This window comes from Dissoconium aciculare, assembly GCF_010015565.1.
Source record: "Dissoconium aciculare CBS 342.82 unplaced genomic scaffold K489scaffold_6, whole genome shotgun sequence".
Classification (NCBI taxonomy): domain Eukaryota; kingdom Fungi; phylum Ascomycota; class Dothideomycetes; order Mycosphaerellales; family Dissoconiaceae; genus Dissoconium; species Dissoconium aciculare.
This window is the reverse complement of record NW_022984956.1, coordinates 1,492,995-1,507,148: the sequence shown is the minus strand read 5'-3', so window position 1 is coordinate 1,507,148 and position 14,154 is coordinate 1,492,995. Positions and strand designations below refer to the sequence as shown.

Genomic DNA, 14,154 nt, shown 5'->3' with positions numbered 1-14,154 from the left:
ATTAGATACTATTGCACTATCCATGGATCCCCAGGTTGCTTCTGTCGGAGCCCTCTGGAGATAGACGCTCTATCACCTGGGCACTGACACTGAGAGGATGGGCCAAATATCGTGGCTCAACCGGGTGCAGATGTCTCATCACTTTTGCACATGACAGGCGGGACTAATGGCAAAAGCCTTGGAAGCTGGAGGTGTTGAGATATCACGTGAGCCACCGGGTCAGCCGAAAGTCGCCACGGCCGCCGCCTGCCTGCCTGCCTGCCTGGACGGTGATTTCCCCTTCGCCCATCCCATCGTCGCAATTCCGGAGGTGAGAAAGAAAACGAAGCGGACCCGAACGGCAGCGCGAGCAGCACTTGGACTACAGTACAGCACAGTACAGTACAGCAAGCAGCGAGCGCACAACTCCACCCGTCCTGTCTCTCTCTCTCTCCCTCCCGCTGTTGCGCGCAAACGTGTGACTCCCGCCTTGACTGTTCCCTGCTGCTGCCGACTACACGTCGTCCGACCACCACCACCACGCGTGAAAATCACTCTCCAACGCCAACGACGCCAACGCCCCATCCCATCCCATCCCTTGTATTGTGCTCCGTCCCCGCGAACGCCGTGTTTTCTACACAGCGCTGCACCAGGTTGGATTTACGCACGGCACCGGGTATTTACCACCACCACCACTACCACTACTGACAACTACCACTACCACTCCCGCGTATCACCACGACCAAGCACTATCACCACCGCCAACGCCGGCATTGAGGCATTCGACCCTATCGCAGGGCAACCACCATCGCCCTCTCTTCATGCCGACGCTCGCGACCACGTCGACCTACGCGCGCGATATACGCGTATGACAAGCATCTCTGCTTATCGTCGCCAACATCAATAATATTCCTGCTGTTCCTCACGGACTGATCGAAATCCACGACACGCCATTCCCGCGCGTCAAACCCTGCGCCAGAGAACATTATCCATTGACAGTATCTTCCAATTCCCGCGGACGAAACAGTGAACGCGTTGTACACTTATCCATACACATACATACCCGACAAATAATCATCATCAGCGCATCGCGTTCGCACGCGACTTTGTTCATCGGGCGCAACCTTTTCTCAGAACTCGACGGGAACTCTTCACGACGACTGACGAACTCGCTCCTCGCGCTCCTCTGTCGTCCCCGGTCTGGTCCTGATTTGGAACGCGATCCCTCCTCGCGAGACAAATATTCTTTGCCTTTCATCACGATACATGCGCGACATAATATCAAACTCACCTCTGAAGGCTGCGCGGTTCTTTTCGGGAAGAGACGTGGAGGGAGAAAGAGTTTGGTGTCTTGAGTAGACATTGTCAACATGGCGGCCGTACAACCGACTACCGGTATGGCTCCGGTGGGAAGCAACCCAGGCATGAAGCCTGGTGCTCAACCTCTCATGGGTGTGACCAAGGAGCAGGCTCAGGCATTACACACGGAATACTTGACGATGAAGGCCAATGGCACACCTGAGAATGACCCCAGATTTATCAAAGTCAAGCAGATCCTCTCGACGATTCATCAGAGACGCGAGCAGATGAGGAGACTGCAGGATGCACAACAGCAGCAACAGCAACAACAACAACAACAACAACAACAACAACAACAACAGCAACAACAGCAGCAGCAGCAGCAAAGCCAGCAACAGCAATTTCCGCAAAATGGCGCTGTTCAACCACAAATGCAACACAATGGGAATCCGACAGGCCTACCTGGTACCGACGCCATGTCAAATCCTAACATGAAGAACATGCTGCAATCGCCATCAACATCGCTGCCATCGAACATTGGTGGACCTACACACCAAAGCCGACCATCGCAAGGAGACATCACTGCCGAATCAGGATTCAGCAAGGAACAGATGGCCAAGTTACGAGCACAGCTGGCAGCGTATGGCGCATTGCAAAAGAACAACTCTATTCCTCCTCACATTGCGGAGCTGCTCTTCAGTCGTAACAACGATGCGTCACTCGCTCTGGACAACGGGTCGAAAAGTCTAGCGACAGGATCGCAACCAGATGGAAAGTCTGAAAATCCACGACATCGATTTGAGACCTTTACCGACCCCCACAACCTCTTGGTGAAATACATCAGCTATGCCGACCATGCCCACCGACCCTACCGGCCAATTATCCCAAGCATCATGCCTCACGGTTTCGACCCAGAACAAGCCCGCGCGGAACGCGAAGCCATCATTTACAACCGAGTCATTTCCCGAAAGGAGGAGCTGAGCAAGCTTTCCGCGAACATTGGCGCCTGGGATACGAAAAAGTCGGATACGGCAGAAGACAACGCGAATGCCAAGCTTCGTGCTCTGATTGAGTACAAGATGTTGTGTCTGCTGCCCAAGCAGCGCGAAATGCGGGTCAAAGTCGGCAAGGAGATGATGCTCTCTGATACTCTATCGATGACCGCCAACCGGACCATGTACCGACGTGTCAAGAGACAGTCCCTTCGCGAAGCGCGCGTCACCGAGAAGCTCGAGAAGCAACAACGGGACGCCGCGGAGAGCAAGGAGAAGAAGAAGCACGTTGAATACATGCGCTCAATTGTCTCCCACTCGGACGAAATCCGTAACAGCGGTGTTCAGTCCCGACAGCGGGCACAGAAGCTGGGTCGTCTCATGGTTCAGACTCACAGTAACATCGAGAAGGAAGAGCAAAGGCGAATCGAGCGCACTGCCAAACAGCGTCTGCAGGCCTTGAAGGCTAACGATGAGGAGACATATCTCAAACTGCTTGGTCAAGCCAAGGATTCGCGTATCACCCACTTGCTTAAACAGACGGATGGTTTCCTCAACCAACTGGCGGCATCCGTCAAGGAGCAACAGCGTAGCAGCCAACACGCCCAAATGCTCATGGACGATGAACCCGAACCGGAAGAGGATGAGGTCGACAGTGAAGACGAGACGAAGCGCAAGGTCGACTACTACGAGGTAGCCCATCGCATCAAGGAGACGGTCACCAAGCAGGCCGACTGCCTCGTCGGAGGTACCCTCAAGGACTACCAAGTCAAGGGTCTACAGTGGATGATTTCGCTCTACAACAACAACCTCAACGGTATTCTTGCAGATGAAATGGGTCTCGGAAAGACAATTCAAACCATTTCGCTCATCACCTACCTCATCGAGAAGAAGAAGCAACAAGGTCCTTACCTGGTGCTCGTGCCGTTGAGTACGCTGACCAACTGGAATAACGAATTCGAGCGCTGGGCTCCAAGCATCGTGCGCATCGTCTACAAGGGACCTCCAAATCAGCGGAAGGTTCACGCACAGCAGATTCGTTATGGCCAATTCCAAGTCCTTCTCACCACTTATGAATTCGTCATCAAGGATCGACCACTCCTCAGCAAGGTCAAATGGTTGCACATGATTGTCGACGAAGGTCATCGTATGAAGAACGCGCAATCCAAATTGAGCAGCACCATCACTCAATATTACCACACCCGTTTCCGACTCATTCTCACCGGTACCCCGTTGCAGAACAATTTGACGGAATTGTGGGCCATGTTGAATTTCGTGCTGCCCAACATCTTCAAATCTGTCAAATCGTTCGATGAATGGTTCAACACACCGTTCGCCAACACCGGAGGCCAAGACAAGATGGAGTTGACGGAAGAAGAACAGCTGCTCGTCATCAAGCGTCTGCACAAAGTCCTCCGACCTTTCCTCCTGCGTCGTCTCAAGAAAGATGTCGAGAAGGATCTGCCTGATAAGCAAGAACGCGTCATCAAATGTCCTCGCTCTGCTCTACAGGCTCGACTCTACAAGCAGCTCGTACAGCACAACCGTATCAACGTCCTCGACTCCTCTGGAAAGAAGACTGGCATGCGTGGTTTGAGCAATATGCTCATGCAACTTCGAAAGCTGTGTAATCACCCTTTCGTCTTTGAGGAAGTCGAAGATCAGATGAACCCTCACCGTCTCACAAACGATCTCATCTGGCGTACCTCGGGTAAATTCGAACTGCTCGATCGTGTTCTACCGAAATTCAAGGCCACCAACCATCGTGTGCTCATGTTCTTCCAGATGACACAGATCATGAACATCATGGAAGACTTTTTGCGGTTCCGTGGCATTAAGTATTTGCGGTTGGACGGTTCGACCAAAGCTGACGATCGTTCTGAATTGCTGCGGCTGTACAACGCGCCGGACTCGGAATACTTCTGTTTCCTTCTCTCCACCCGTGCTGGTGGTCTTGGTCTGAACTTACAAACCGCCGATACTGTTATCATCTACGACTCCGATTGGAATCCTCACCAGGATTTGCAGGCGCAGGATCGTGCGCATCGTATCGGACAGAAGAACGAAGTGCGTATCCTCCGTTTGATCACGAGCAACAGTGTCGAAGAGAAGATTCTTGAGCGAGCTCAATACAAGTTGGACATGGACGGCAAGGTCATCCAGGCCGGTAAATTCGACAACAAATCCACCAATGAGGAGCGTGACGAGATGTTGCGAGTCATGTTGGAAGTGGCGGAGTCCTCTGGCGAGGCCCACCAAGAAGAGGAAGAAATGGACGATGATGAACTCAATATGATTATGAGCCGTAACGAAGATGAGCTCGTGCTCTTCCAGAAGATGGATCAGGACCGTCTCAAGAATGATGTCTATGGTCCTGATAAGACTTATCAGCGTCTGCTGGGCGACAGCGAGTTGCCCGAACTCTATCTCAACGAGGATGGCCCTACGGTCGAAGAGGTCGAAGAGGTCGTCGGTCGTGGTGCGCGAGAACGCACTAAAGTCAAATACGACGACGGCCTCACCGAAGAACAATGGCTTGACGCCGTCGATGCCGACGATGACACGATCGAAGACGCCATCGCCCGCAAACAAGCCCGAATCGCCCGCCGCAACGCCAAGAAGGAAGGTCGTCTCCTCGCCGGCGGTGACTCCCCGGCCGTCGACGACGACAGCGACGAAGCCTCCGAGGAGGAAGAAGTCGTCCCGCAACCCAAGAAGCGCGGCCGGAAGTCCGCCGTCGCCGCAACCCCGAAAGCCGAAAAGCGCAAACACGACGACCTCGACTCCCCCGCCGAACCCACCTCCCAGCCCCCCAAGAAACGCGGCCGCGTCGGCAAAGCCGCCGACCCGCTCTCCAAGGAAGACCGCGAGAGCCTCCAGCTCATCCTGGACACCGTGCACGACTCCCTGCAGGACCTCGAGGAGGCCTCCACGGACCCCGGCGTGCCCGCGCGCGGCATCATCGACCCCTTCCTGGACCTGCCCCCCAAGCAGTACTATCCCGATTACTACGATCTAATCAAGTCCCCGATCTGCATGAAGCAGATCGAGAACAAAATCAACCGGAAGCAGTACCACAACCTGAAGCAGTTCCGCGCGGATATCGGTCTGCTGTGTAAGAACTGTCGGCAGTACAATGAGGATGGCAGCGTCCTGTATCAGGACGCGAATCTGATCGAGGTATGTTTTTTTCCTTCCCTTTTCTCTTCTCCATCCTGCCCTCCTCTCATGTCTACCGCTACCGTGCCTTCTTCTCTCGAACAACCCACTAACGTTCCAAACCAAACACAGTCCGCATGCCTCGAAAAACTCCAAAAAGAAACCTCCAAATTCCCCCGATGGCAGAACTTCGACGAGCCCGAATCCCTCGCCGACAACAGCAGCCTCTCCGCCGCCCCGACCACCAAGAACAACAGCGCCGCCGCCACTCCGCAACCTCCCGCCCGCTCGGGCTTCAAACTGAAGTTGGGTGGCCCAAAGACTCCCGCTACCACCAGTGCGGCGGGAACGCCGAGCGCGACCGCGGCGAAGGGAGCATCGGCCGCGGGCAGCGACGAGGACTAGGAATCCTGGTTTTCTGGAAGTTGAGGTTGGGGTTGAAGGAGAGGATGGGAGACTGGGGGAGGACATTCCTCTTCCCCCACTCAGTCGGTCAGTCAGTCAGTCCGTCGAGACGGGACACGGGAAATGGGAAAAATTTATAGAAAATGGAGGGAATCAAGAAGGGTTTTTTATTTTTCCTCCGAAGGAAAGGAAGGGAATTTTGTCTTTGATCTCTTTCTTCTTTCGAGAGAAGGAGGGAGTATGCGCCGTCTCTGGTTTCTTCTCCCTTTTTTGGGCGCTTTTTCCTGTACTTTTATCTCTGTGCAAATCCGGGATTCTGTTCGTTTTTCCACCTCTTGCTTCTCTTTTTCTCTCTGCCTCGTCTTTATCTTATTCCCCTTCTTCCCATAATAAAACGCGACCGATGCGTGACGTCGAACAACCCAAATCCCAAAATCCAGGCAGAGCGCATGTCAGTCAGGTCAGGTCCGGCCCGGGGTCTGCCGCGCGCTAGGGACAACTTTATCCTGCACTCTCAGACGCTGTCGAGCATATTCGTACAAGGTTTGCTATAACATATGAAATAAAGATCTCCTCGACACATCCTGCGATCCAACACCGGCCCGTCATCAGCGTCTTTGTTTTTTGTTTGTTTTCGCTCACTCATTCACCCATCCCCTCGGTACAGATTTCTCCTTCGGCCGAAATGGCGACCGATAGCGATGTCCCCAAGGCTGCTGCTGATCCCATGGATGTCGATGCGGAAAATACCGCCGCGGTCGTCGTCGGGGAGAAGCAGCGGTTGCGACTGGTGAGTTTTTCATTTTCTCTTGTTCTGGTTCTGCTTCTATTTTTTCTTCTTCTTCTTTTCTTCGGTGTTTTTCGAGGGGCGCTTTTCCGGGGATAGGGCAATGCGGTTTTCGGGTCTGGGAGGAAAAGACCAGGGAAGAGGGAGACTCGAAGGAAAATGAAGGAAAATAAAGAAAAACGAAGAAAAACGAAGGAAAATGAGGGAAAATGAAGGAAAACGAAGGAAAAACAAGGCAAGAACTAAACTAATCATGATATTTTCTCTCTCCGAACAGCTTCCTGGTTCGTCTGAAACTGCGGCCTCATTCGCGCTCGAGAAGGAAGACCACACGTTAGGGAATTCCCTGCGATATCTCATTACGAAAAAGTAAGCCAGCCACGCGATGTTCATCTCGCGAGTGGAAAGCAGCAGGCAGGCAGGCAAGCAAGCAAGCAAGAACTGTTTCCTCTTCTCCGGAAATCAAGTGTACTTCATCATCTGACGGGAATTCCCATTCTTGCTTATAGTCCGGACGTCGAATTCTGCGGTTACTCCATCCCCCATCCCTCCGAAGCCGTCATGAACCTGAGAATCCAAACATGGGGTGAGTCCAACAATCCAGATTCAGATCCAGCTCCCTTGCGAGCGAACATCCCTTCTTCCAGGCGAGAAAACGGAGGACTGACTTTGAGATTTCTTTTCCCTTTCCTTCCGGTTTGTACAGATAACGTCAGCGTCTTCGCCGTCCTCCGAAAAGCCCTCGACGACCTCGAGGATCTATGCGATGTTGTCGAGGACAAATTCACCACCGCCCGCGACCAGTTCAATGCCGAGCATCCTGATCGCGTCAGCCCATGAGCTTTCAACGCAGCTACGTGAGCTGACGGTAGTTTTTGTTTGGAGCCGGGAGCGAGGACTTCTCGGGGCTACGAATGGACTCGAGGTGTCACGACCAGCTTTGTGGCGCCACTGGAATCGAGCGGAGGCTCTCTCTCTCTCTCTCTTCGGCTGGACAACATGTCGCACAGATGGTGACATCCGCTGTGAACCGACGCCACACCGCGAACGGAAGTTTCGGGGCTCCACCATTGGAAGCACGGCCACGATGAACACGAGGGAATGTGGAGGAATCCTCGCTGTGTTGGGCATTTTGATGGATCACCTTCGTACTATAATGTTATGTACAGGACGCCGCCGTCGTCGATGACAGAGGGCGATGTATTTTCCGCCTCGGCTTTGTGTAAAAGCAACTCGCACAACAAATCACCCCGAAAACGCAATGAGATATGATGATGTTTTGCCATTTTAATTCCGGCCCTGTGAACAAAGATTGCGTCAGAATTTACGTCTGTGACATGAAAGAAAATTTCATAGCCGTAGATTTTCGGATCTTCGGATTTCCTTGCACGTACCTCGATGAAGCCTTGCATGAAAGTCTTGGGTAATTGTGTCTCGGTCGTTTGGTCGGCCCGGAAGTATTTCAGGACGTGTGTGAGTTGTTTCCAGTAATTGAGGGTTTCCTATGCGTATGCGTCAGTCCATCCTGTTCTCCTCGCAAAACACCTTTTTTTTCTGTGATAGATCCGAGGTTACTGACCTGGAATTCCGAATGGCTGTTGAACAGCAGGACGTCGGTCGTTTTGAGTTGGTTGACGTATCTGTGCCGTTCGAATTCCTGTCGGATTTTTGTGCGGATGGCCGACACGGGCATGTTCAGCGAGTACATGGTCTGGATCTCCGGTCCCTGGAGGAATGAAAAATGACAAATGTCAGCACGTCGTCCTTGAGTTTGCTTGTCTCCCTTCGGCCATTCCGGTGCGCTCCTTAACTCTCTCTGTGAGCTATTCTCTTTCCTTCTTCACTCCTATCCCATTCCCTTCTCTTCCGCAGACTCTCCTGCCACACATTCTCTTGTTTCTTTCTGCACCCGACTCTTCTTTTTTCCGCCACGCCCAAACCACCCGCCACACATTCTCTCTCCATCGCTTTCCGCCAGATCCTAGCCCAAAGATCGAAGAAATCTCCAACGTACCGCACGAAGCCAATCCCGGTAGGAACTCAAAACTCGCGTCTTCGCATCGCTCCAGTTGACCGCTGTCATCCCGAGTCAGCCATGTTTTCTCGAGTTACAGGCTCATCCTCGTCCATGTGAACATCCGAGGACGAGGACAGTCGAGAGGATTCCGTACAGGAGCGCGTCCGCTGCGCGAGATAGGTCGGGTTGATGACCATGATGTCGGTATGCAGTGGCAGCTTTCGAAGGAGTGGATTGGAAGGCTGTGTCGCTCCGTTCGAGAGTGTCGCGCCGGCCGCGTCGGTGTCGTGTGTGATTTCTGCGGCTTCCGTGAGTACTGATCGCAACTCTATGGACGTCGTCGGCTTTTCCAATTGCTGTTGTGAGCTGGAGCTATGTGATGTTCCCAATGGTCGCTGGGCTGAGCTGAGCGCAGGCCATGCTGTGTTCTACGCCTACATAACGTCACAGCACAACTACAGTCTTATCGCCCAATCGAGACGGTGACTGGACGCATGATCGAGCCCAACTCTTGACCTTACTACACAACAACAACAAACACAATAAAGCTCCAAATAAACCATGAATATCCAAAGTTGTTGGTGATGACAGCTTCGGCTGTCGTTCATTCTGTCGTCTCCCGGTGAGACAACATTGTGCTCTCTTGATTGCAAGCGGAAGCTATGGCGCCCAAGTTCTCGACAAAGACGAATACTAAGAAAAATACTCTGAATACTGTGAAATCACAGGCCGCGTCGACCGCCAACGATGCCGTTTCTCCAGCCATCAATTATGGCGAAGTGCAAGATGACGAGATCGCCGTCCTACAGGCGATATACATGGATGATTATCAAGCCATAGAGGTAAAGGGAGCCTGGAGCAAGACCACCGATCGTAGCTTCAAATTGCACCTTCGATCTTCCTCTGATCCAGATGCATGCGTTGACCTTTCTGTGACCTTCACAGCGACATACCCAAAGACTGTGCCCATATTGGAAGTTCAAGGTCTCGACACTTTTCATGAACGAACGCAGAAGCGAATTCGTAACGTCATCCAGACTCGCCCGTTGAAACTGATTGGCGAAGTGATGATTCATATCATTGGCGAGGAGATTCAGGATGCACTAGAGGATGCTGTGATCTCTCGGCAACAGGGCACATTGCCCAGCCTAGAAGACGAACGCGCCAACGCCGAGGAAGTGGCAAGCACTTTGGCCAAGGCAGCGGAAGAAGCAGAAGCTCGTCACCTGCTTGAAACTCAGGCGGAAGAGGAACGTATGCTCAAACAAATGGTATCTGAAGAAGTGCATCGTCGAGAAAAGCGAAAGCCTGTCAAGCACACGAACGAAAGTTCTATGCCTGGGTCGAATGAAGCAAGTGCTGAAATCGTTTCATTTGACAATCCAGTCAGCTTGAATACCGGCAGCGGATCCGAGACCTTCAAAGAGGTGCTTCTCACAGCCCTCCTGGTCCAGAATGGCGACGAGAGCACGTTCCTGGCCAAGCCTCGAGACGCCACCTCTGTAAACCTGCCTATATTGAGCGTCAAGCGACACCGCGTGGCAAAGGATCGAAGCGAAATTATCGAGCTCGAGTCCATACTGAACACTGTTCAGAAGCTTCGCCACACAAGTCTCCTGAATCTCCTTGCCTATCGGGTAAACAAAGTAGACCATCTTTCCTCCGAATTGATCATTTGCCAGGAATATGCCGACCGTGGTACCTTACAAGATCTTCTATCGTTCAGTGATGTTCATCTAGACAAGGCTCGTCAATGGACAATAGAGCTTCTCGAAGGGCTCGATTTCATACATCGCAATGGGGTGTCACATGGTGATCTCGGCATTCATGCTGTGGTTCTGTTAGGCAGTCCCATCGTATCTGCCAAGCTGAGTGGTTTCGGTTTTGCTGCCAAGATCAAGAACAAAGATCACGAGCCTCTTACGAAGTGGTCAGCTCCAGAACTCGACGACTCATTGTCTTCGCAACGTCACACTGATATATGGAACCTCGGAGTGATCCTGGTTCAGCTCGTTCTGAGCTTGAATGTGATCACAAAGTATCATTCCCCTTCTAACCTGGCGAGTAGACTTGAATTCTCCAGCTCATTCGAGGATCTATTCCATCGGATCTTTGCAACAGACCACAAGAAGCGACCAACAGCTTTTGATCTTTTGCCCGCCGAATTCTTACGCACTGATAGTCCCGTGACTGAGCAATTGACCTTGCAACCACCCCGCGTTGTCTCTCACCATAGACGGCTTAGCTCCGGCGTGAGCAGTCCATTACAAACTCGTCGCTCACGTCATGGTTCGTCGGGAATGCTCGATCCAGTGTCTCGTTACCTCAGCGACTTCACAGAAATTGGACGACTCGGTAAAGGTGGTTTCGGCGAAGTCGTCAAGGCCCGAAACAAGCTCGACGGTGGTATCTACGCGGTGAAGAAGATCCGACAAGCGCCTCAACTACTCGACCGAGTCCTTTCGGAGGTCATGCTTCTCAACCGTCTCAATCATCCTTACGTAGTGAGGTATTTCTCCACCTGGGTAGAGATTGATATGGCAGAGACGATACCCGAGGAAGCAGTGTCAACATCGGAGGATGTAACTTCGGATGAAGATGCTTCTGATGGTCCTCGAATCGACTTTGGCTACGCTAGTACAGGAGGTCTCGACTTCGTCAGCTCCTCGAGTATACACGGATTTGAATTTGGTGTCGATGACAGTGACGATAGCAGCGGTGATTCAACCGAGGATGGTGAAGATGACGACGATCCGTTCGAGCGAGGATCTACAGCTGATGGTGATACTGATGATGCATCTCAGAAAGGATCTAGCTATGCCAATGGCAATCTTCGTCTGATGAGACCTCGCTCCGATTCACATCGGCCATCGTCGATTATGTACATCCAGATGGAGTATTGCGAACGTCGTACCTTGCGGGATCTCATCCATAGAGGTATGGATGAAGATGACTCGTGGCGGTATGTGCGTCAGATTACAGAAGGTCTGGCGCACATCCACAATCACGGCATCATCCATCGGGATCTCAAACCCGACAACGTGTTTCTCGATGTAGCTTTGCTGCCAAAGATTGGTGACTTCGGGCTGGCGACCACTGGGCAATATCAAATACCAGAACGACAGGGTGGCCTGAAAGGAAACAGCGTTGACATGACGAGAAGTATAGGTACAGCATTATACACCGCACCCGAGCTGCGTTCCAATTCAGGGTCCTCATACACCGACAAAGTTGACATGTATTCCCTGGGGATCATGTTTTTTGAGATGAACGTAGCTTTCAGCACAGCAATGGAACGAATCAATGAGCTGCAATCTATCCGTGAGAAGGATTTCGAATTACCCGCTGAACTGGAAGCCGCCGGAGACAAAGCTGCGCAAGGTCGGCTTATCAAGCATCTCATCTCGCACAAACCTAGTGAACGTCCGAGCAGCACAGAACTGTTGAGAAGCGACATCTTGCCGATCAAAATTGAAGATGAGACGATTCGACAAGCTCTCAGCGGCCTCTCAGACCCGCGATCTCCTTACCACCAAAAGATGATGTCGGCCCTATTTGCGCACGATACTGCTAGCTCGCAGCGTGTGAAGGCGTTAGCGTGGGAAGCGAAAGCAACCACTGCGCCAGAAGACTCTGTCCGCATCAGATTGAGAGGTATTGTGCGAACAACACTGGAGAATATATTTCGCAGACACGGAGCAGAAGAGACTCGCCGCGACAGCATTCTCCCTCGTTCGGCAGTCTATACGAACCCTAATGTCATGCAACTCTTGGACGCCTCAGGGAATCTTCTGCAGTTACCTTATGATTTGACTTTACCACATGCTCAGCAACTTGCTCGTCAAACATGTAATGTCAGATGCACATTCGCTTTCGGATGCGCGTACCGGGATGCATTCACCGGCGGACCTCCCAGAGCAAATGAAGAAGCTGATTTCGACATTATCAACTGTGGAAATGACGATATCGCGCTGGACGATGCTGAAGTGATTAAGGTGATCGGCGAAGTCATCAGAGAGCTTCCAGTGTCGAATAGTTCCCAAGGCGTGGCAATCTACCTAAACCATGGAACGCTCCTCGATGCAATCCTAGATCATTGTCGCGTGTCACCAGCACATCAACACGCTGTGAAGGAGACACTCAGCAAGCTCGGATTCCAGCAGTGGACCTGGGCAAAGATTCGATCTGAACTGCGGAATATGGGGTTGACAGACACCACGCTGGACGACATTCAACAATTTGACTTTCACGATGCCCCAGAAAAGGCCTTCGATCGTCTGCAAGGATTATTCACACACGCATCTTCTCGCGATATGGCTCGATGGGAGAGTAGTCGCTTCCACTTGGGCAAGATTCTGAACTTTGTCGACCAATTTGGGAGCTCGCTTAAACTCCAGGTTGCACCGCTGAGCTGCTTTAATGCCAAATTCTATGAGCGTGGTCTATTGTTCCAGTGTGTCGTGGAACGTAAGACAAACCGCGTTGTCATTGCCGCTGGAGGACGATACGATAGTCTGATCGAGAAACACCGACCAGCCGAAGGACAAATTGCTACACGAGGCGCGGTCGGGTTGTGCATTGGTATCGACCCCATGGTGTCACACATTGCTAAATTGACCACCGGTGGATCGAAAGGCGCATTTATGAAAGACACGAGTCAATCTCAACGACTTCCAAAGCGATGCGAAGTGCTAGTCGTCGCGAGCGGTGGCGGTGAGAGCTTACAAACAGCCGGTGTCAAGATCTTATCTACCCTTTGGAATCACGACATCAGTGCCGAGCTCGCCCATTCCACAGTTCTTGAGACAGATTACTCGTTCATCGTGACTCTCCGCCACGCTGCCTCCAACAACGTCAAAGTCACCTCTACTGACGGCAGCGACGGCAGCGACTCCGAAGTCCCCATCTCCACGCTTGTCACCCACTTGCACCAAGAACTCCGCGACCGCGCCAACACACGCACTCGCATTCCCCCGCTCCTCCGTAGCCACTCAAGTCAATACGGCGGTGGCAGCAGCAGCAACGGCACGAAATCCTCCGCGTCCAACCACCAGCGTAACAATGTCCAAGTCCTCCTCGCCCGCCACGGTAGCAAGAAGAGCAACAAGTACCACATCGTCGAAGCCGCACAGCAGCGATGGGCGGAGAAACTGGATGCTATCAAGACTTCCGCGTCGATCCTCGCGGTCGAAACGAGGGATGATGTCCTCGATCTTATCCAGCAGACTACTTTGTCGGATGCGGAGACCTGGCGGTCGGCTGTCCAGAGCGTGCAGCTTAGTGAGAGGCAGTATGTTGGGCAAATTCAGGAGGTCTTGGCGGGCTGGAAGAGGGAGTGGAGTGAAGGCGGGAGTGGAAATGGGGCGTCACGGGAGGCGTGTGTTTTCAATTTCCGAACGGGCAAATGCGTGTACTATGATCTAGGTCTGTAGAGATTGCCTGCGAGGGAGACCTTTGTCAGAAAGTTTATCCAAGCGAGAGCTCTTTTCATCGGACATGATGCACTGTCGTTTTCA

General features: G+C 52.3%; 5 protein-coding genes across 5 annotated transcripts; 4 read left to right on the top strand and 1 right to left on the bottom strand.

Moving 5' to 3' along the window:
• Positions 1-101: 101 nt before the first annotated feature.
• Positions 102-1,187, top strand: K489DRAFT_225317 (uncharacterized protein). Its single transcript, XM_033599765.1, has one exon. It carries the CDS (start codon positions 167-169, stop codon positions 884-886), a length of 720 nt encoding a protein of 239 aa, XP_033460170.1. The 5' UTR covers positions 102-166; the 3' UTR covers positions 887-1,187.
• Positions 1,188-1,565: 378 nt separating this feature from the next.
• Positions 1,566-5,834, top strand: K489DRAFT_318881 (chromatin remodeling complex SWI/SNF component SWI2; the record flags this gene model as incomplete). Its single annotated transcript, XM_033601356.1, has 2 exons — positions 1,566-5,450; positions 5,562-5,834. 2 exons carry the CDS (start codon positions 1,566-1,568, stop codon positions 5,832-5,834), a joined length of 4,158 nt encoding a protein of 1,385 aa, XP_033460169.1.
• Positions 5,835-6,377: 543 nt separating this feature from the next.
• On the top strand, positions 6,378-7,911 carry K489DRAFT_380534 (RBP11-like subunits of RNA polymerase). The gene is made up of 4 exons (XM_033604905.1): positions 6,378-6,624; positions 6,899-6,990; positions 7,131-7,207; positions 7,328-7,911. Exons 1-4 carry the CDS (start codon positions 6,520-6,522, stop codon positions 7,459-7,461), a joined length of 408 nt encoding a protein of 135 aa, XP_033460168.1. The 5' UTR covers positions 6,378-6,519; the 3' UTR covers positions 7,462-7,911.
• Positions 7,909-8,835, bottom strand: K489DRAFT_410195 (NADH dehydrogenase, alpha subcomplex, subunit 6; the record flags this gene model as incomplete). Its single annotated transcript, XM_033607678.1, has 5 exons — positions 7,909-7,920; positions 8,016-8,123; positions 8,201-8,347; positions 8,636-8,697; positions 8,793-8,835. 5 exons carry the CDS (start codon positions 8,833-8,835, stop codon positions 7,909-7,911), a joined length of 372 nt encoding a protein of 123 aa, XP_033460167.1.
• Positions 8,836-9,396: 561 nt separating this feature from the next.
• Positions 9,397-14,061, top strand: K489DRAFT_299246 (Serine/threonine-protein kinase; the record flags this gene model as incomplete). Its single annotated transcript, XM_033600371.1, has 2 exons — positions 9,397-11,374; positions 11,447-14,061. Coding segments are annotated over 2 exons (4,593 nt in total), but the record flags the coding sequence as incomplete, so codon positions are not given.
• Positions 14,062-14,154: the final 93 nt, after the last annotated feature.

What these genes read in the sequence shown, in the direction of transcription:
- K489DRAFT_225317 (XM_033599765.1), top strand. Translation starts at nt 167, where the DNA reads ATGGCAAAAGCCTTGGAAGCTGGAGGTGTTGAGATATCACGTGAGCCA.
- K489DRAFT_380534 (XM_033604905.1), top strand. Translation starts at nt 6,520, where the DNA reads ATGGCGACCGATAGCGATGTCCCCAAGGCTGCTGCTGATCCCATGGAT. An exon ending in CGATATCTCATTACGAAAAA is followed by an intron (nt 6,991 to 7,130) that starts GTAAGCCAGCCA and finishes TCTTGCTTATAG; the next exon opens with TCCGGACGTCGAATTCTGCG. An exon ending in CCTGAGAATCCAAACATGGG is followed by an intron (nt 7,208 to 7,327) that starts GTGAGTCCAACA and finishes CGGTTTGTACAG; the next exon opens with ATAACGTCAGCGTCTTCGCC.